The sequence below is a fragment of the Eurosta solidaginis genome, chromosome 2, assembly GCF_040869045.1.
Source record: "Eurosta solidaginis isolate ZX-2024a chromosome 2, ASM4086904v1, whole genome shotgun sequence".
Classification (NCBI taxonomy): Eukaryota; Metazoa; Arthropoda; class Insecta; order Diptera; family Tephritidae; genus Eurosta; species Eurosta solidaginis.
Window position 1 is genome coordinate 46,242,079 of NC_090320.1, and position 21,204 is coordinate 46,263,282.

The 21,204-nt window shown below is 37.6% G+C and overlaps 1 protein-coding gene across 4 annotated transcripts in view; it reads right to left on the minus strand.

Annotated features, from left to right (window-relative positions):
• The window catches only part of Sur (Sulfonylurea receptor), a 129,923-nt gene that overhangs the window by 77,507 nt on the left and 31,212 nt on the right, over positions 1 to 21,204 (minus strand). For all 4 annotated transcript variants that reach the window (XM_067765199.1, XM_067765201.1, XM_067765200.1 and 1 more), the window contains 5 exons: positions 10,452 to 10,720; positions 10,206 to 10,381; positions 8,386 to 8,604; positions 4,335 to 5,475; positions 1,419 to 1,522 (listed from right to left, as the gene is read on the minus strand). In XM_067765199.1, coding sequence (XP_067621300.1) covers positions 1,419 to 1,522; positions 4,335 to 5,475; positions 8,386 to 8,604; positions 10,206 to 10,381; positions 10,452 to 10,720 — 1,909 coding nt within the window. The remainder of the gene's footprint in view (positions 1 to 1,418; positions 1,523 to 4,334; positions 5,476 to 8,385; positions 8,605 to 10,205; positions 10,382 to 10,451; positions 10,721 to 21,204) is intronic.

Consider the following 21,204-nt stretch of genomic DNA (forward strand, 5'->3'; position numbering starts at 1 on the left):
ATATCGAGTACAATAACCTGTTTATAAGGTTTACGCACCAGGTAGCATAAAGAATAGTATGCCATAAGAAAAATAAAAATAGAAAACCAGTTTCCTTAAAAATATTACGAAAATGTTTCGATTAGAGCTGGGTTGTGTTTACCATGTATCCTTTAAGTTTAGGTAATATTTATTTTTTGGTTTAACTTAGGGATAAAGCTTATTTGCAGCGTAAACGAGCTCAAAATAAGGCGTTATTATAAGAAGTTTGGTGTACTCTTGTTACCTTATTCTGAGATTTATCTATCAGGAGTGATACCAATCATATATATTATTTCTAATTGCTGTTTTTATGTACGGGTCCCTTTTTCGCTCTTATTTGGAATCCAAATCTATAAATAAAGTTTTGGTTGTAAAGATGGAGATTCGGGCTATTACCGAGCTTTAGCCAGTTTTGGTCGTAGTGCTTTTGTTTAGCTATATTTCATTAAAATAATTTGTTAAAAAAAACGATTGTGAGCACACAAAGACATCTATTTTTACTATGGCACTATTGTGAATATTTGCACTGCATTACCGACAGTTGCTCCATACGCGAGATGTAATCACCTTGGTTTTTAATTGATTGACAGACCAGCTGATTTCTGTTAATATTTGATAAGAGACTTTTATATTGGTTGCGCAAGATAAGATGCGCACGGCTCGTGTATATATGATATAAAAACAAGTAAGGGTATCTAAGTTCGGGTGTAATGGCACATTATATACTCAGCGTGAGTTTCAATTGTTCAGTTCATTTCAGATAAATTACCTTTTCGAATTTTGTAACAAGGGATTTTTTTTTTATGCTCAAGAAATATTATGTAATGCTTGATCGATATAGGGGCGTGGCAACGCCTATTAAAAAAAATGTATCCCAATTTCCTTGTTTAATAAAATTTGTTAAGTGAAATACCATTGATACAAAACTATCTTTGGCTAAGATATAGCTTATTATTCTAGTCCATGACCCTTTTAATCATCATTTTTTTATAAAAGTGAGCGCGGTATTCAAACGACCCCGTCCAGTTTTACTAGCAATATTTCCTGCTACAAGGAAACTATGTGCACCAAATCTTATTACGATCCCTTAATTTTTCTTCGGGTTATGGCTCCCGAAACATCGCAAATTGCTTGGTCAAAAAGGGGTGGTGCCACGCCCATTTTCAAAAATTAAAATTTTTTGTTTTTTCTTGTTATAACTCCACTTGAGAAATGAAACACCTTTGATATAAAGCTATTTTTTGCAAAGATATAGTTTATTTTATTCGTCCGCGACCCTTTTAAAAATCTTTTATATAAAAGTGGGTGTGGTCATTTACCGATTTTGGAAAAAAGTGAAGACTGTTACAACAACAACAAAAATAGCCACAAATGTACATTTATTTAAATATATTTACCTTTAATGGTATCGCCCATACATAGTGTGCTATCCAAAAGAATGACATCACATTCAATGCATCCTCTGACATAAGGTTTGTTATAGCGCCCACATCACTTAAGCCTGAAAAAATTAATTAAACTTGTGTTAGCTAATATAAATCACATAAAGTGCAATCAAAACTAGTAAAGGGGCCTCTCATGAACGGAGCTTAACTGTAATCTTAACAAATTTCAAAAATTCGTATTATCTGAATAATCTTTTGTATAAGGTATATATTAATATGTAGAGGATAAATTGATCATTTATCCTAACCCAAAGTTTCACTGTTGTTGAGAAAGCTTTGACGACGATATACCCCTTATCTAAACAATAGGTTGTATGGGATATATTTTGTATATAAGTTTGTTGTTGTAGTTCTTCTATTAACGTTAAAGACACTTCTCGAAAGTTTTGGGCAGTGCTATCGATGTTGATGATCCTTTGCCGGATATAAATCCCGTACGTTCTGGTAACAAGCACCATTAAGTAACTAGCCCCACCATTTCGGGAACCATTAATATGACAATAATAAACCTTCTTGGCCATGATGCCCACCACCCTAACCCTTAGTTCCAAAAGAAACTTGGGGTCGCCAGAGCCTCGCCCGCGTAATATCCGTATGATACATTCATATTTGTAACATGATTCCCCTCGCGTAGGTAAGGTTGTCAATTGGGTTGCGGAAGCTCTGAAGCTATAAAATAAAGCGCTTACCTTGACTTTGATTATGACGATTTCTTCAGGCTACATACAATGTGCGCCATATACATAAGCAACTGGTGAAATTTCAAGCTTTTAGCTGATAAAATGAGGAAGAAATAACGGGCACCCTCTTATCTGAACAATCAGTTGTATTCCATATTACTATATATACGACCATTCTCTACTTTCATCTTTTCAGACAACAATAAATGCCATACACATTCGTATGAATTTGGTAAAATTTAAAGCTTCTAGCATTTAAAACGGGGAAGATATAACAAAAACCCCCTCATCTCAAAAACCAGTTGTATGGAAGAATATATCGTATGCCTTAGTGGTCCGATCCGGTTCACCACATTTCGTGAAGATATCTCGAAAATTGAGGAATTAATTTGCATTCAAGCAAGCATACAGTAAGGCGAACATGGCTGTATCAACTCAGCTCATCATTCTGATCATTCGGTATTCTCATTGTTGGGCATAGCTCTTTTTCTTTAAGGTCTTACAACTTTGAGATTCTGGCCAAACTTAATATGCCATCTTATTTTCATGAAAGGTATAAAAATAAAATAAAAATGCTTACACACATAGGCCGATAAGATGCTAAGCAGAATCTCTCGAGTAAGACTGCCGAGCTTTTCGATTAAGGCACAAGCAGGTTAGGTAGCAATCTTCCGCCTATTATGTAGTTCTCGCCAGCCCAATCCATTTTAGCTCTTGTTTCAAAATATGTGCAAAGAAATAAGGGCTTGCATCTGCACCAAGCCGGTTCATAGCAGAGCAGCGATATGTTGGTGAACAAATCAGCCTCCCTTCCCCCGCAGCTGATTTGTGGGCATGGGTAAATTTCAAGGGGGCCCTCCAGCTACCGACCAGCAAAGTTCGCTTCTGCTAACAGTCGACTTCTCTGTTTTATTTATTTTGCCAGCGTAGGCGTGGTTGGCGGCACTTTAGACTATATTTTCGTCGATATTTTTTAACGAAATTGAAATGTGGAATTCAGATTTAAACTGAGTCTGGGTTTTTCTGCTAACAGATCACGGTCCTCTTAATGCATTCTTGCATTAAAGGAACTTGAGAGAAACGGAGGGGTGTGTTGCAGGAGGACTGGTTGCATGTGATGTGTGAATGTCCATAGTACTCGGAGATCAGGGCCATCAACAGCTGGGTTATAGCTATGGAAGGGGAAAGGGTAGATACAAGTGGAGCGGTCTCCACTAGTCCTGTTTCGCTTAGAAGCTATGCTTTGGAGGGGTTTAGACGGAGGAGACGGTGTCTCACCATTGGTGATCATGGGGAGTAATGTGTGTGTGTTCGCAAATGTACGGAGGGTTCTAACCCCACCTCAGCCGTTCCGGAGTAGGTGAATACTCAACCGGTAGTAGCGTCGGATGCGAAAGTCAGACCAAGACTCTAAAAATAGTCCCACGGGAGGCAGACAGGCAGCCCATGGAACTTGCTACGTTTCTGCCCATTGAGGTAGGCCCTTTGGGAGTATGGTTAATATTCAAATGTGGAAGTGTTTTTAACTCGAATGTGGAGATGCATTGCAATCGGACGTCATGACCCATACAATGGAAGAGGTATTAGATTGGCCTCCAACCCCAGCAAGGGTATAGGGTGCCCACTCACATCATCGATTGGAACCAAGGTAAGCGAGCCTTGTAGGACGGTCAAACTTTTCTTTGACTCATATGCTATTGTGCATCCGTGAGGTTAGGCCGACGTCGGCAGGTACTCATGCAGGACCCTACATTCGCTGCCTATTGCAACACAGTGGGGTTCTGCCCCTTCTTCTGCTTTCAAACGGTGATGTCGATTGAAATACGATACTCGCCATCGGCATCATGGACAAGACTAAAAATCTTCCGAGGAACTTTTCTTTCGAACATTCCAAAAGCCATCTCGTATTCTGTTATCGATGTTCATGATCCACGAATCAAACAACTGTTTTATTTTTCTCAAGCTTTTAATATCACAGGACCCAAGCGTATGGTTTAGATCCTCGGTCTGTAGCTCAAATGCATACGTCACATGCAACTGCAAAGGCAAAAAAGTTGACGGCTGAATTTCTTCGAATAAAGTATTTGGGTGAGCTCAGTAAATCTCTCTATCTAAGATCTCCTGAGGCCCCCAAAATTGCATCTATTTTAATTAACAGTATTCAAGACACATCTAACTCACAACTTACCGCTAACATTTTCTTCCGGCATTCCTTTTTTCCCACTAGCATCAACATAGTCTGCTTTAGCGTCATTGTCCTGCTCACCTGCTTTTCCTACACCACCAACAGCAGAACTATTAACTCCATTAGCATCCGTTTTCAAATGATTTCCTTTCGTTGCATCAACAACACCAACAGATCCTTCATTATGTACACCATTACTGTTGCCAATACCCCCGCTGCCAGCTGGTTGTCCAACACTCGAATTGAGCAACAATGTTTTGCGATAGATTAAGCCTTGCAGCGATGTCTTTATACGTATGCCTGTCATATTGAGTATGTGTGTGGAAGCTTGTGAGAATGTACCTTGTGCCAAAGCGGCCAACAACACTAACCAAGCAATAGCCCAACCATTCGATACTAAATCTAACCAACATGGATAGTAAATTTGCACTTCAATGCCATTGTAAATATTGTTGTTGTTGTTGGTGATGTTGTTGTTGTTGATATTCAACATTTGATTGTTATCATTTGTGGTTGTGTCTATGATGCTGTTGAGGTTGGCGCTTAAACGACTGGACGCCGATGCTGCTGTTAGCATCACGTTCTCAACAATTGATGTACTACTGGTGATGTGCGTATAGGGATTGGTGGCGTTGTTGTTGTTATTCCAATTATTCACTTTGTTGTTGTTGGCGAAAACGCCTGCCAAGGCATTTGTTAACCAATTTGTTGTTGTTACTGGTAATGTTTGTAAACTAATGCGACTGCTGTCATTACCAAATCTGCTATTACTAATACTATTGTTTTTGTTGTTGTTGTTGTTATATCTGTGGTCATTATAGAGATTTTGCATTCCCCCCGGTGTAATTGATCTATTGCTAGCTATTTCAACACTATTATAGCTGCGATTTACCAAACTCGCTCGAGCGCTACGTGATGCGTTTTTATTGTTTGTTAGCGTATTGTTGTTGTTGTTGGAATGCATCCAATTTGTGTTAGTTGTATTATACATATTCTCAATATATTGTACAATTTGTTGTATGGCAAGTGGACCAATCAATGCGCATAAATCACCGCACAGCTTTAACAGTCCGCCCAACGCAAACATTCGCCAGCTGCTACGCAAATAGCAAAGCCACAGCGATGGTGGGCGATCGCCCTTTTTCTGCAATAAAAATAAAAATTTCTTAGCTCATTCACCGTGTTAACTTTTATATTGGCAGTCAAGCTGCAATTAAGGCAATAATCTCGCATAGCACAGCATCAAAATGCGTGTTAGAGTGTATGCAGTCTCTGGAGAGAATCGGGACATCTATGTTGGGTCCCAGGGCATATGGGAATAGATGGGAATGAAAAAGCGGATGAACTAGCTAAAAAGAATGCATCCCTTGAAGCTTTCCCCGTAGACGTCCCAATTAGACTGGGCGAGATTAAGCGAAGACGAGAGGAGCACATGATCGACCAAGCGGGAAAGGCGTGGGTTCATGCGCGGGGCTGTAAAGTGTCGAAGATTATGTGTAGGTCTTACAACCTTAGACTAACAAAGTTAAAAAGAGAGGACTGTAGACTCATGACGGGTATTCTGACTGGACACTGCCTTCTTGCGTAACATGCCTGTAAATTAGGCGTGGTCAGTGATAGTAAATGTAGGAAGTGCGGGTTGGAGGAGGAAACGATCGAGCACGTTCTGTGTTCGTGCCCTGCACTTGCCAGGCTAAAACTCCAGCTATTAGGAGTGATACAGCTGTCAGATCTAGAAGCAGCAAGTGGCTTAAGTCCTAGGAAGCTTCTAGTATTTGCCAAAAGGACGGAGTTTTTTTATAACATAGGTCCTGGTTTTGGTAGGGTTTTTCAGCTTGGTCGTTAAAACATACTCTCATCTGGTAACACTACGGACTCAATCAGTGTATGTGAGGACCTCATGGACCGGCCAGTTCAACCTAACCTAACCTGGCTCATTCACAATTAGAGAAAGGTTTGGATGTCAAGGCTTTAAATTTAGTTACTTTTAAAAAATGTGTTTCCCATTCAAAAATAAGATTACAAACCAAATTTTATGTTTCCTAAATTTGTTGTCTTTGTAGCGTTACTTGAAATGCGTTTCACTTTCAATTCATTTGATGGTACAATATACATACACACAAATAGACCACACAAGTAGTCCAGTTATACTGATCCACATAATTTCTTGAACTCAGCAGGAGTTCAACATCATATGTGCATACCGACACACACGACACATATTTGTTTACATTTGTCAATCCGTCACATTAAACAACACACTTATCGATCAGTCAGGCTGATCGACATATTTGTCTATTGGTCAGATTTACTGTCGAACTATATACATATGTACATAAATGGGTCATTATAATATGCTGACTGGCATTTATGTATTATGAATCTATGTACATCTAGTTTGTAAGTATTAGTGTAGATAGGTATTAGTAATAGCGGAATATTTTGTATAAAAGAAAGTACTTTGAGAATAAAGAATTCAATTATATTCTATCAACGAACCTATGTTGAACACTTTTATTATTTAAACTTCTTCATCTTTTTTATGTGTAAAGATCTTTGCTAACGGTCCTCCATACCAGAATGTAGGTTTGGTTAAGACCACTTGCGTGGTACTTTCCCACACTTCCAGTCGGAGGCCTTTGTCCATTGTGAGCGCCCTCACGTGGCGGCACATTCGTTCTAGCGGTTCTCAACGAACCTCTTGTTCTATCTGATGAACATAAGTAGGAGATGAAAATCCACCTTCCTAACCTCTTCCATACTGTCGAAAAACCGTGCGACCAGAAATCTCAGTCGTCTTTTTTGCAGTCCTGGACATCGACAGATAAAGTGATGAATATACTTCTCTTTCTCCTCATCCCGCCGGCTTGTGCAGAGGGAATTTGTTGGTATGCGCCACCGTCGGAACATTGGTGTAATAGCGCATTGACCTGGGATTCAAGGGGTTGATAAGCGCAATACAAAGCTGTATAGCTTCAAAGCTTCCGCAACCCAATTGTCAATCTCACCTACGCGAGGGAAATTCTGTTACAAATATGAACGTATCATACACATGTTTAGCAGGCGAGGCTCTGGCAACACCAAGTTCCTCATGGAACCAACAACAACATGATACTCTTTAGCACTCTAACTGCACATATGTTCAGATTGGGAAGGAAACTAGTTCCTATCCTATCCGAGCATGGCCATGATGACCTTGAGACCTAGCAATCATCCCGGTTATCCAGCGTATAACCCAGCGGTGATAGTATGAAGCTGTCCGCTTCACTTATGTCCATTTTGGAGCATATCTTGGCCATCTCATCGGCAACTTCATTTCAATATCGCTGTGCCCGGCACCCAGCAAAAGGAATTATATAGGTGCCTTATGCACGCCAGCGAGGCTCGACACCTCTCCACGATACTGGACTTTATCACATTGGATTCTAATACCTTAACGCGGTCTAGCTGTCGACAAGGATCGTTACATTTATGTGCAGTCTTGCGGCTCTCTCTTTGGCATAGACCTTCACCTGAAAGACTCTACATGATTCAGGAATTCGCGCGATTGATTTACCTGCAAATTCTATGAATACATTCCATCTCCAGTTCTGTTTTACATTTTCGAGCCGTCAGTGTAGATTGTTATGCCCCTACCACTGCCTAGGCCTTCCTGCTATTGCTGCCTTAAGGCATATGTCACATACCGTCTAATCGTCCCCTTGTCATGTCATCTAATATCCTAGCGTGCCCGTAATCGGTTGATTTTCACACCTAAGATTCTCTTAGTTGTAGAGCATTTTCGCGGTTAAATTGTCGCCGATGACCAGGCGATAACAAACCAGTAACTGCACGACAACATTCGCTATCGAGCCGTTAATAAAACAAAAACTTATCGGTATCGGTTGTTACGAATACGAAGGCGATGCCTAAAAATACCGAAATTATTTGTTTCTGCTGAAGTTGTGGTTAAACTTCAACCCCCGAGCAAGCTCTAGTTAAGTTTAAAACATTATTGGTCCAGACGCATACCTCTATGTTTACACATCGAACGTCACAAGTACTTGGTACTTACCACTTTTGCTGTTTTATATATCAACAGAAATTGATCGTAATGCGCACGCGCACTATCTTCCAAACGCATTTGGCCCAAATCTTCCACTTCCAACGGCTCCTTGTAGCCCAGCCATAGAAGCGGTGTTAGCCACCAAAAGCAAGCTTTCGAATAAAATGTTGCCAATGTGTGTTTGTAGCCTATTTTCTCATAGTTCTCCAAATAATCTGGGCGAAAACGCTAAAGTTAAAAATTAAAAAATTTAATAAAATAAATTTAAATAATATAAATTTAATTTGAATAAAGTTAAATTTAATTTAATTGAATTAAATTAAATAAAGCAAAATAACACAAATTAACATAAAAAAGAACAAAATAAAATAAATAAAAATAAAAGAAAATAAAATAAAACTAAATTTAAAAAAAATTAATTAAATAATATAAAAAAATCAAAGAAAAGTAAGATAAAAAAATATAAATAAAATTAGAATTAAATTAAATTAAATAAAAACTAAATTGAGTTAAATATTATAAAATAAAATAAAATTGTAATTGAGTTAGATAGAATAAGATAAAGCACAACAAAAAAGAAATAAAAAATTTAAATAAAAAGTAAAGAAAAATAAAATAAAGTTAAATTTAATTTAATTAAATCAAATAAACCAAGGTAAAGTAAAATGAAAGAGCAAAATAAACGTATATAAAATAAAAGAAATAAAAATCAAATTTAATAAAAAACCAAATAAAAATTTATTTAAAAAAGAAATAAAAATAAATAAATATAAAATAAAACATAAGAACAAAATATTTAAATAAAAATAAAATACAATAAAATAAAAGCAATAACAATAAATCAAAATAAAATAAAAGCAATAGAAATAAAATAAAACAAAACAAAATAAAGTAAAATGATTAAAAAACCAAAACTATATAAATTAAATAAAATTAAATTAAATAAAAGAAAATAAAAAAATAAAAACAAAATCAAAATGAACAAAAAAAATAACATAATATAACAGAACAAAAGAAAACAAAATAATATAAAATAAAAGAAATAAAAATCAAATAACACAAAACGAAACAACATTAAATAAAATAAAAGAACAAAATAGTATAAATAAAAATAAAATAAAATAAAACAAAATAAAAGAAAATAAAATAAAATAAAGGAACAAAATAAAATAAATAAAAGTAAAATAATATAAAATAAAATAAAATTAAAATAAAGATAATAAAGGACCAAAAATATAATAAAATAAAATAACATTAAATTAAATAAAAGAAAATAAAACAATATAAGGAAAACAACACAATACTAATATAAAATAAAATTTAAAAAAAAAAATAATAAATAAAAGTTAAATAAAATAAAAGAAAATAAAATAAAATAAAGGAACAAAATAAAAGATATAAAAGTTAATAAAACCAAACAAAATAAGATAAAATAAAATTAAATAAAATAAAATAAATAAAAATAAAATAAACTAAAATATAATAAAATAAAACAATAAAAAATAAAACAAAACAAAATAACATAAAATAAAATTTAAAAAAAATAAAAAAAAAATCTAAATAAAATGAAATAAAATTTAATAAAAGAAAACAAAAATAAAAAATAAAGGAAACAAAAATAATATAGAACAAAACAAAATAATATAAAACAAAAGAAATATAAATAAATAGAAGTAAAATACATTAAAAGAACTAAATAAAATAAATAAAAATAGCATAAAACTAAATTAAATCAATTTTGTTTACAAAATTAGACAGCTTTGCTGAAAAATACGGCACATTGCTTCTTGAACCAAATCTGTAATTATATACTGGAAACAATTCCTCACCTCTCTATATATCGTACATGCATCGATCGCCGCAATGACCAGCAGTGCTATAGCCGACATTGTTTGCAGACAAGCTTCCATTTCGTAAATACTTTGAAAGTAGAAAACTTCAGCGAGCTCATAAATACGTACACAACTAATAAATACTTCGATTATACATGTAAAGTAGAGGTAATCTAAAAAACATTACATAGTATTAGAATGATACCGTTATCTTTTTCTATTTTTCGTTATTAAAATACTCACTAGTAGACTTTTTCACCTCCACCACTCGATGGTACCACATTAGTATGAGCGTGAGACAGAGTCCCGCCAAAGCATTCCACAATAAATCATTGCCAGTTATAAGAAGCGCAAAATTGTTTATTATGGATTCGTCATCTGTTGTGGATTGTTGTTGTTGCTGTGCCGGTAAAGGCAGCAATGCACGTGCTAATTCTATTGTATGTATAGAAAACAAAAACAAAGCTACAGCAGCACGCAGATTGTGATATAAAAGGAGTGTATGGTGGAATCTGAAAGAAAGAAGATGCAACGGAGTAGAATTTTAATGAAATATAAAAACTTTATATTAAGTACTAGTGTACCCGGCAGACGTTGTTTTGCCGAAAATTGGTTTGCTTACATTTAAAAAGTGCTTCTTCCCCCTCTAACTCCCACTCTGCCACTCCCATTCCCGTTCCCATTCTCACTCCCACTAAATCACCCACGCTCCTATTTCCACTTCCACATTCACGGAAGTTCTCGTCCATCTCAAGGCTTCCACTAGACGGCTCTTCAAAACAGCTAGTAGGAATAAACTAACCTGGAGCTGAGACAGGAATGGTTGCTGCAAGCTGTGTAGCGAGGAATCAGTGAAGCTTCTGATGGACAACCATTTTCTTCATGTCTTGGTTTGGGAGGAACCTCTACTTGCAGCGCCGGTAATTGAACCCACAGGACTGCCTGTCATCCGCATTTAGGGAAGTCAACCCATTATTACGTGTGAAACTTTAAAGCTGGGCTATAATAAAGTTATCTTCATTCCAAATGCGGAACAAGATTCTTAATTAAATATGGTCGGCATTGAGCAATGGAAAAAGCTCGGGTGGAAAGAGCTGGGGTTGAATTCGTTCATTGCAACAGAACTATCGCATCGGAGTGTGGTGCGTCCGCAATTGAGAGGAATTTGTGCAGAGGCACGCCAAACAAGAGAGTTCTATCTCTTCTACTCTTGGTTGCGATAGTTAACGAGCTGCTGGTAATTCATGAATTCAGTCGCTGTCGAGAAGTTGCCTACGCAAACGACCTGGCAATTCTAGTCTGCGATGAACTTCAAGACACCCTATACGATGTTTTGCTAGAGATATCTGGACACGGTAGTTTGGTCGTGTAATCGGCTGTGCGAAGATATAAGAACCCCGCTTTCAGGACTCCATCGCTTGGGTGAGTACCGCTGGAATTCTTGATAGGGTTAGATATTTAGATATTGGTGTGGTCATTAAACTGACTTGGAAGTTATAAAAGCATTTTTTGACTTGTACTGCTGATAAGGGGCCATCAGTAGGAGCAGGGGACTCTCGTCAAATATTGTACACTGGTAGTCAACCCAATTTTGCCCCATAGACTTCAAAGCTGATGAAGTGCACTGGCCACGGTGAGCGTCACAAAAATATTAGTGTCAGAACAAAGGACAGTGCTCGGTGGTATCCAGATATTGCGGGGAGGTTGCTTCGGCCCGGGCGTTAATCTGGCTTCGTGGGCTACGGGGGCAATCTTACCAGCCTAGACTTTAAAATATTTTTATTCTGTGCCGACGACAGCTCGCCGTGCAAGCTTCACCTCAGTGATTCCCTCGAGGGAGGAATGGGAAGCTGAGTAATCTAGGTCAGTGGACTGGACAGCTCAAAACTGGACGAAAGTATTCGTGGGGATATTTTCTGTCGAGCTTAATCTGTTCGATCACTGCAGCCTATTACAATCGGAAGTTCCTGCAATCAAAGATGCGGGTGGATGGAATACTGTTCAGTGCTATGACTAGTACAAAATTAAATATCTACTCGGAAGCGAAGCAGCTATGAAAAGCTTGAGTTATACTGTCGATACTGTTCTAGCACGGCCAGACTTTAATGTCGATTGTATCGAACAGTTTTCAAATTAAGATCATCTGGCTCCCTGATGATGAAAGTAGGGTAATGAGAACCGACGGGTTAGTCCTCGGATGGGAATCGGTCTTATATCGTTGCCAAGCTTACGTCACTGTTCACCGTTAACTTGTGTGGAATTACAGCGGATGGTTATGCTACCATTCAACCTAAAGCTAACCTAATCTACGTTTCTCTTCATCAAAAAACAAAATCCAGTCCAACAAATGTGTGTTCCTCGTGGGGGGACATAAGGTCAACGGGTATAAGGTCAATTGACGTTATGACCACTTCAAGAAAGCGTATTATCAATTATCTTTATGACCACTTCAAGCGGTCATAATATCAAACGACTTAATGCCCTTTGTGAGTTTGAGTTTACGGCCATTTCGCGAATTTGCGGACAACCGTATGACCATTGCGGGAAAGAGACCATAACCATATCCATATCAGCAGTCGTTGTGCTCTTCTTATTTCAAAGGAATCCTCACCGGCCCAGCTTTTAAGTCGATTTTGCATTTAAATGAAATCAGAATCAGGAAAAATAGCCTGCATGCGAAAATTTGGTATTAAAAATTAAGCGATTTTTGTTTTTCAAATTTCCACTGAGCTTTTTGTTTAATAAGTTCTTCTCATATCAGAAGGGACTTCGTTGGGCCCGTTGCTTTTTATGATTTTTTACTAGAATGGGCCACTTGAGAATAAAAAGATTTGACTTGCGACCATTTCGGAAAAAATAATGTCTGGTTCGGGTGGCCATAATGTCGGAATCGTTGACATTGAAATTTGACGTTGTGATTATTTCATACGGTTATAATCTCAGCTAGGCTTGTGGTCATTCAAAGTGGTCGTAAGATCAATTGACGTTATGGCCGTCAACCTTATGTCACCCCTTCCAGATTCATCACATTCTTCGTTTCTTTTTTATCTTCTTTTTTATACTCAGTTGAGCAGAGCTCACAGAGTATATTAACTTTGATTGGATAACGGTTGGTTGTACAGGTATAAAGGAATCGAGATAGATATAGACTTCCATATATCAAAATCATCAGTATCGAAAAAAAAATCGATTGAGCCATGTCCGTCCGTCCGTCCGTCTGTCCGTTAACACGATAACTTGAGTAAATTTTGAGGTATCTTAATGAAATTTGGTATGTAGGTTCCTGGGCAATCATCTCAGATCACTATTTAAAATGAACGATATCTGACAATAACCACGCCCACTTTTTCGATATCGAAAATTTCGAAAAATCGAAAAAGTGCGATAATTCATTACCAAATACGGATTAAGCGATGAAACTTGGTAGGTGAGTTGAACTTGTGACGCAGAATAGAAAACTAGTAAAATTTTGGAAATGGGCGTGACAACGCCCACTTTTAAAAGAAGGTAATTTAGAAGTTTTGCAAGCTGTAATTTAGCAGTCGTTGAAGATATCATGATGAAATTTGGCAGGAACGTTACTCTTATTACTATATGTCTGCTCAATAAAAATTACCAAATCGGAGAACGACCACGCCCACTTTTTAAAAAAAAAAATTTTTTAATTCAAATTTTAAAAGAAAAGTTAACATCTTTACAGTATATAAGTAAATTATGTCAACATTCAACTCCAGTAATGATATGTTGCAACAAAATACAAAAATAAAAGAAATTTTCAAAATGGGCGTGGCACCGCCCTTTTTCATTCAATTTGTCTAGGATACTTTTAATGCCATAAGTCGAACAAAAATTTACCAATCCTTGTGAAATTTGGTAGAGGCTTAGATTCTAGGACGATAACTGTTTTCTGTGAAAAAGGGCGAAATCGGTTGAAGCCACGCCCAATTTTTATACACAGTCGACCGTCTGTCCTTCCGCTCAGCCGTTAACACGACAACTTGAGCAAAAATCAATATATCTTTACTAAACTCAGTTCACGTACTTATCTGAACTCACTTTGTATTGGTGTAAAAAATGGCCGAAATCCAACTATGACCACTCCCACTTTTTCGATTTCGAAAATTACGAAAAATCAAAAAAATGCCATAATTCTATACCAAATACGAAAAAAGGGATGACACATGGTAATTGTATTGGTCTATTGACGCAAAATATAACTTTAGAAAAAAGCTTGGTAAAATGGGTGTGACACCTATTATATTAAGTAGAAGAAAATGAAAAAGTTTTGCAGGGCGAAATCAAAAGCCCTTGGAATCTTGGAAGGAATACTGTTCGAGGTATTACATATATAAATAAATTAGCGGTACCCGACAGATGATGTTCTGGATCACCCTGGTCCACATTTTGTTCGATATCTCGAAAACGCCTTCACATATACAACTAAGTGACACTCCCTTTTAAAACCCTCATTAATACCTTTAAATTGATATCCATATCGTACAAACACTTTCTAGAGTCACCCCTGGTCCACGTTTATGGCGATGTCTCGAAAAGGTGTCCACATTTAGAACTAAGGCCCACTCCTTTTTAAAATACTCATTAACACCTTTCATTTGATACCCATATCGTACAAAAAAATTCTAGAGTCACCCCTGGCCCACCTTTATGGCGATATCCCTAAATGGCGTCCATCTATAGAACTATGGCCCACTTCCTCTTAAAATACTCTTTAATACCTTACATTTGATACACATGCCATACAAACACATTCCAGGGTTACCCTAGGTTCTTTTTACAACATGGTGATTTTCCCTTACTTTGTCTCCACAGCTCTCAACTGAGTATGTAATGTTCGGTTACACCCGAACTTAGCCTTCCTTACTTGTTATCTTTACCTTCTGTTGCTTCTACGCCTTTAATTTCTTCCCCATCTGCTCTCCCTTCGCCTTTTCTTTCTACGAATTTTTCTACTCATTTTTAATATCTATCTTCTCCTTTTTTTCCTTTTCGTCTTAGTAGCTCTCCGTTATATGCCTACATTATATAGTTTGTCTAGACAGGAACTAATCCGTTCAATGCCAATATAATCATTATTAGGCATCCATCAGTCTTAGAAGCGCAGAAAGATCGCCTAACTCACAAAGCCCTTCACAATCTAGCCAAATTCGACGGACTGAGATTATGTCCAATTGCACTTCAGTTCATTCATAAATTGTTCACGAAATACCTACCAAAATCATGATAATAAAAATCATTAGAACATGTACTCATTAAAATGGCACGCATATCGCATGCACACACACACAAGCATGTATGTATGTGTTGTTGTATAGAGCATACAATCAAATGCATCGTCAAGTGCCCACCACTTGGCCAAAGATACATATAAATTGATTTATCGACTCAACTACACTTTACACAAATTAGTGTACCACAAATAGCACTAACAACACAACAAATACTTACATACAACAACAATATTGGCGCGTCATAAGTGAACATAATAATAAAATAACAACAAACAATTGCTTTCTTAAATGAAATGCACATGAATGGCTAACACGTGTGGGGCTAAGTTTAGAAGTTGAGTGCAGGGGAGAGATTTTACTTATGTACATACCTACATAAATTTGTTAATAGTACACAAACTGAATTGATAGCAAAAAGGTATGTATGTATATATGTATATACATACCTGCCGTAATTTAGATTTGCTTATGAGAGATACCATGCAACATGTGCGGCTACCCAGTAGGAATTATATCACTTAAGAGGTTGAAGATGTATAACTCAATTGGTTACAGGGTAGTTAGACGTGAGAAACTTTAAAATTGTCGGAGATCCCCAGGAGGCCTTGGCATTTCGTTGATTGCAAAGGCCTTTAAAATAATAATTACTACCGTATACCTGAATCTTTTGAAAAGAAACTGGAAAGTATCGACAATAAGCTCCCAGCCGGATTATAGCTGAATATTTGATAAAAGCGGAGAGAGGATTATAAATAAATCCACCACACAGAAGCGCAAACAGCCATCTGACAGTTTATTCTGGGAATAGTCAGTAAGTTACCGCGTGGAAGCAAAATCCTATTGAAATCACTAGAAAAAAGTTTGTGGATGGGATAAACCCTTAGCAATTTTAAACTCAATCTCGGAAGAAACAGATTCAGAGTGCTTGTCAAATCACTGTAGAGCGGCGAAGCCCAGGACTTAAACTTAGGACCGTCTGTATTGTAGATGAGCTTGATGCGTTTATATCATAGCAATTGACGGATGATCCGAAAAATGCCTCTACAATGTATATCTGATATCTGAAGAAATCATCGACATTTGATTATATTTTCCTCATACATCAGCGGAGGAACAAACATTTTTGATTTATGAACTATAAGGTGGGTTTTTTCGAATGCTGATCCTCACATTGCCTGAGGGTTAATTACACACAATATTTATGTATGTGCTAAGATTGAATATACACACACACACGGGCAGATGCAAAAAGGCCGCACATTTCCGTATACAGAGCTTGGGGAGCGAGAGATGTGGTGTGACTTATTAGTATGTGTCGCACATCGAGCAAACGTAAGCGAACGGAGCCGAACACATTGGCACGAGCAAGAACAATAAGCAAATTAGATCCCCCAGCGGGTTAGGGGGTTAGAATATACCCGCGGTTGGTATGCCTGTCGTAAGAGGCGACTAAAATATCAGATTCAAGGGGCTGTGTAGCGCAACCCTTTCAGGTTGCCAGTGCAATATATAGGTTCTCTAATCCCAATTTTCAACCTCACCTATCCGTGGCGAATCCTGTTTTATTAACAGCCGAGGCTCTGGCGACCCGAGCTCCTCATGGATCTAGGAGGTGGGAGGGCGGTACGTACAGGATCTGTATCCGGAAAAGGACCATCAACATCGATAACACTCCCCAAGGTCTTCGGGGAGTGTCCTTATCGCTACAACAACAACAACAACAACTACAGCAAGGACAATAGTAGAAGTAGCGGCAGGGTGGCGAATCGGGACGGAAACAGGTGGGTGGCGGTATGATAGCGGGTAGTACTAGTTGATTTCGGGGCGACCAACAGCGGTAGTGAAGCAACTGAGCGCGTTCGAATATCGGAACCGCAGGGTTAGGAGTGTCGGTAAAAACCGACAAGTTGCGGGGATTGGTGTTAACCTTTTAAGATTAGAAGTAGTCTTCGATGGTAAATGGATTGCTCGCCGAGGTAGTTATCTACAAGGAAAACTGAGAGGACTCCAGTAAAAACTGGCTTCTTTGTTGTACACCCCCGTCTTCATAGATATGTTTAAACCCAATGCTTAATAAGCCGATATGTGGATTGAGCAGAAATGCACCCTGGAGGCACAACGCTAGTCCCTGGTACCTACGCATCCGTCCACGGCTAGACTCAGAGCTGAAGGGAATAGTTCGTGCACCAGCCTGTCCTCAATTTAGTCGGCGAGTAAATGCCATAAACATCCAAATATGCCAAAAGTGTCTTCTCCTACTGGCTTTCCATAAGTACTAGCTTCCTTGCACTACCACTTCCACAAATTGCATGCTACATAGTAGGTGTCAACCTTTAAAATTCATTGCGCTCGCCTTGAATAGGTGGGTCAGCTCGGGGATTGGAAGGCACCCCGCAGTTTGGGAAAAACAGAAAAACTCCACTAACCTTTGATAAACCAGGTTAGCTGGAGAAGACTGACTAGCTTGCATTTTATTATTTATTATGCGGTGGTCGCCGTGGTGTAGTGGCAGCATGCTCCGCCTACCACACCGAAGGCTCTGGGTTCAAGTTCCGGGAAAAGCAACATCAAAATTTTAGAAAAAAGTTGTTTCAATCAAAAATAAGTTTTTCTATGCGGGGTCAGTGATTTGGCAAATAATCCGAGTTTAATTAAGTAGAAAAAGATACCAGTGGAAATTCATCTGCTTGCAGCTGTCTCTCGGAGTCGGCATAAGACATGTAATTAAATGAAGCACGACGCAAATTGGAAGAGGGGCTCGTGCTTAATCTCCACGGCGGTAATTCGCGGTATTCGACTATTATTGCTGCATGTGATAGTCGTATGGTGGTCACCCCTGAGCAAGACGTCAAACCTAAATTTGTTGGGAAAAGTGCACAGTTCGAGTACGATCAGCATAAGTGGTGCTCTAGGGCAGACACAAACACACGGCGAAGTGGATTTCTACCTAACCCAGTTCCTAACTGAAAACGGATGTTTTAAGGAATACCTCCACCGGTTCAAACACAAGGAAAATAATATATGCGGCCGCTGCGTAGACGAAACGAAAAACGATGTGTACATCTTTTTTGAAAGATATAGACTGCACAGCATATTTGGCGAAGATTACACTCCCGATAATATCGTGGGTCATATGCTCAACCGTATCGAAAAATTGACAGAAGCGTACTATGTCATCGCAGACAAAACGAGATGGTTAAGAAACCTGGAAAGGCTGCGCAATAAAGTAAAATGTAAAATCATGAGCACGGATTCGAGACAAGGCCTCTACGATCGTACGAATAATAGCATTGAAATAAACGGTTATTACCTCCATAGAAAACGGATTGGAGGCCAGGCCTCTTCAATGGCTGGGATTTCCCTATCGTCGATGCTGTAGAATAGGAGGAAACGGTAGATCATCACATGTGAAATTGTCCGGCGTTAAGTTGTTGCAGGCAGCGCTACCTGAGAGTTCCTTTTCTATGTAGTCTACGCCATGTCGTGGGGTACGACATCAAGAACTCGGTAGCGTTTATCAGCTCCTCGAAATGATTCAATGAGGAGACTTAATGGTGAATTTTTGTGGTATTACAATTAGCCTTTTTACACTGACCTATGTGTGCCTCCGCGACAGTGACTTCAACCTAACCTAACCTAGTCGCCGGTTAAGAGGTCAAAATCGAACATGCGGTTCGACTTCTGTTCAAAAATCCAGCTTCGGTCAAACACTATTTTGAATATTTACTTCATAAAATTTACTATGACAAGACCTAATAGTAGTGCAACTCAATTGGATTTTTTGATTCGTTTTCAACGGAATATAAATATTAGCCAGCAATTGCCCATTTTCATTGATGGTAATTTAATGATTAATCAATGAAATGAGAGTAAAAGTTGTACTTCAGATATGCTTATGATGCGTAACAATGAAAATACAATCAATTTTTATACTCAGCGTGCTTTGCACATAGAGTACATTCACTTTGATTGATAAAGGTTTGTTGTAAGGGATATAAGGAATCAAGATAGATATAGACTTCCATATATCGATATCATGAGTACCGAAAAAAATTTGATTGAGCCATGTCCGTCCGTCCGTCTTCCGTACGTTAACGCGATAACTTGAGCAAATATTGAGATGTCTTCACCAAATTACACGCGCTTATCTGGACCCAGAATTGATTGGTATTGAAAATGAGACGATCGGACGATAACCACGCCCACTTTTTACATATATAACATTTTGCAAAACACAAAAAACTTGATTATTTAGTAAATAATACACCCAGAATATTGAAATTTGACGGGTGGACTGATATTGAGACTCTTGAAAAATATTTGAAAATGCGCGTGGTACCGCCCACTTGTGATAAAATCAATTTCACGAATATTATTAATTATAAATCAAAAGCCGTTAAACCTATCATTACAAAATTCGACAAAGAGGTTCCCTTTACTTAAAAGAATGCTTCGTAGAAAAATTAACGTAATCGGTTAAGGATCACAACCACTTTTATAAATAAGCTTTAACTTTGCAAAAAAGAGCTTTATATCAATGGTATTTCTTTACTCAAGTAGAATTATACCCAAAAAAAAAGGAAAAACTAAAATTTTTGAAAATGGGCGTGGCAACGCCTCTTATGACCAAGCAATTTTCTATGTTTCGGGAGCCATAACTCGTAGACTAAGTAACGGATCGTAATAAGATTGACTACATATTTTCCTTATAGCAGGAAATAAAAATAAAAATAGAAAAAATTAACGAAATCGGTTAAGGACCACGCCCACAGTTATATAAAAGACTTTTAAAAGGTTTGTAGACGAATATAATAGGCTTTAACTTTGCGAAAAAGAGCTTAATATCAATTGGTACAACACAAATGGAATTATAACAAAAATTTGGAAAATATTAAAATATTTGAAAATGGGCGTGGCACCGCAAATATTATTAATCATAAATCAAAAACCGTTAAAGCTATTATTACAAAATTAAACAAAGATGTTCCCTTTACTTAAAAGAACGCTTCGTAGAAAAATCAACGAAATCGGTTAAAGACCACGCCGACTTTTATATAAAAGATTTTTAAAATCGTCGTGGACCAATAAATAAAGTTTCATCTTCGCAAAAACTGATTTATATCAATGGCATTTCTTTACTCAAGTGGAATTATAACAAGAAATAAAAGAAAACTAAAATTTTTCGAAATGGGCTTGGCAACTCCTCTTTTGTGACCAAGCAATTTTCTATGTTTCGGGAGCCGTAATTCGAAGAATAATTAACGGATCGTAATTAGATGCTTATAAAAGAAAACAATGTAAGGCGCGATAACCTCCGAAGAGACATAAGGCCGAGCTTATCTCCCAATTTTCTTCGTGCTCCTTTCTTTTAATTTTTCCTACAAATTGGTGGGACGGGACCTACTTGTTTTATGCCGACTCCGAACGGCATCTGCAAGGCAAATATACTCGGAGTGCTTGCTAAACACTGCCGAGGGGCGACCCCGCTAATTACTTCACAATTATACTTCACAACCAATAGCGTGTTTAAATCAAAACTGATTAGTCATTCCTCAGCTTGCGCTGCTTTTATACTCTCTGTTGTCTCGTCTGCATATTTCTCCAGAGGTCTAGACGTTTAACCTTCTAGAATTGTTGTAACTTCTGCTTGGTAATTTTAGTTATATGCGTGTGTATGTGTGAATAAGAACTTCGGCTGATGACTACATGTGTGTGTGTGTGTGAGACATCTCTTCACTTGAAGCTGC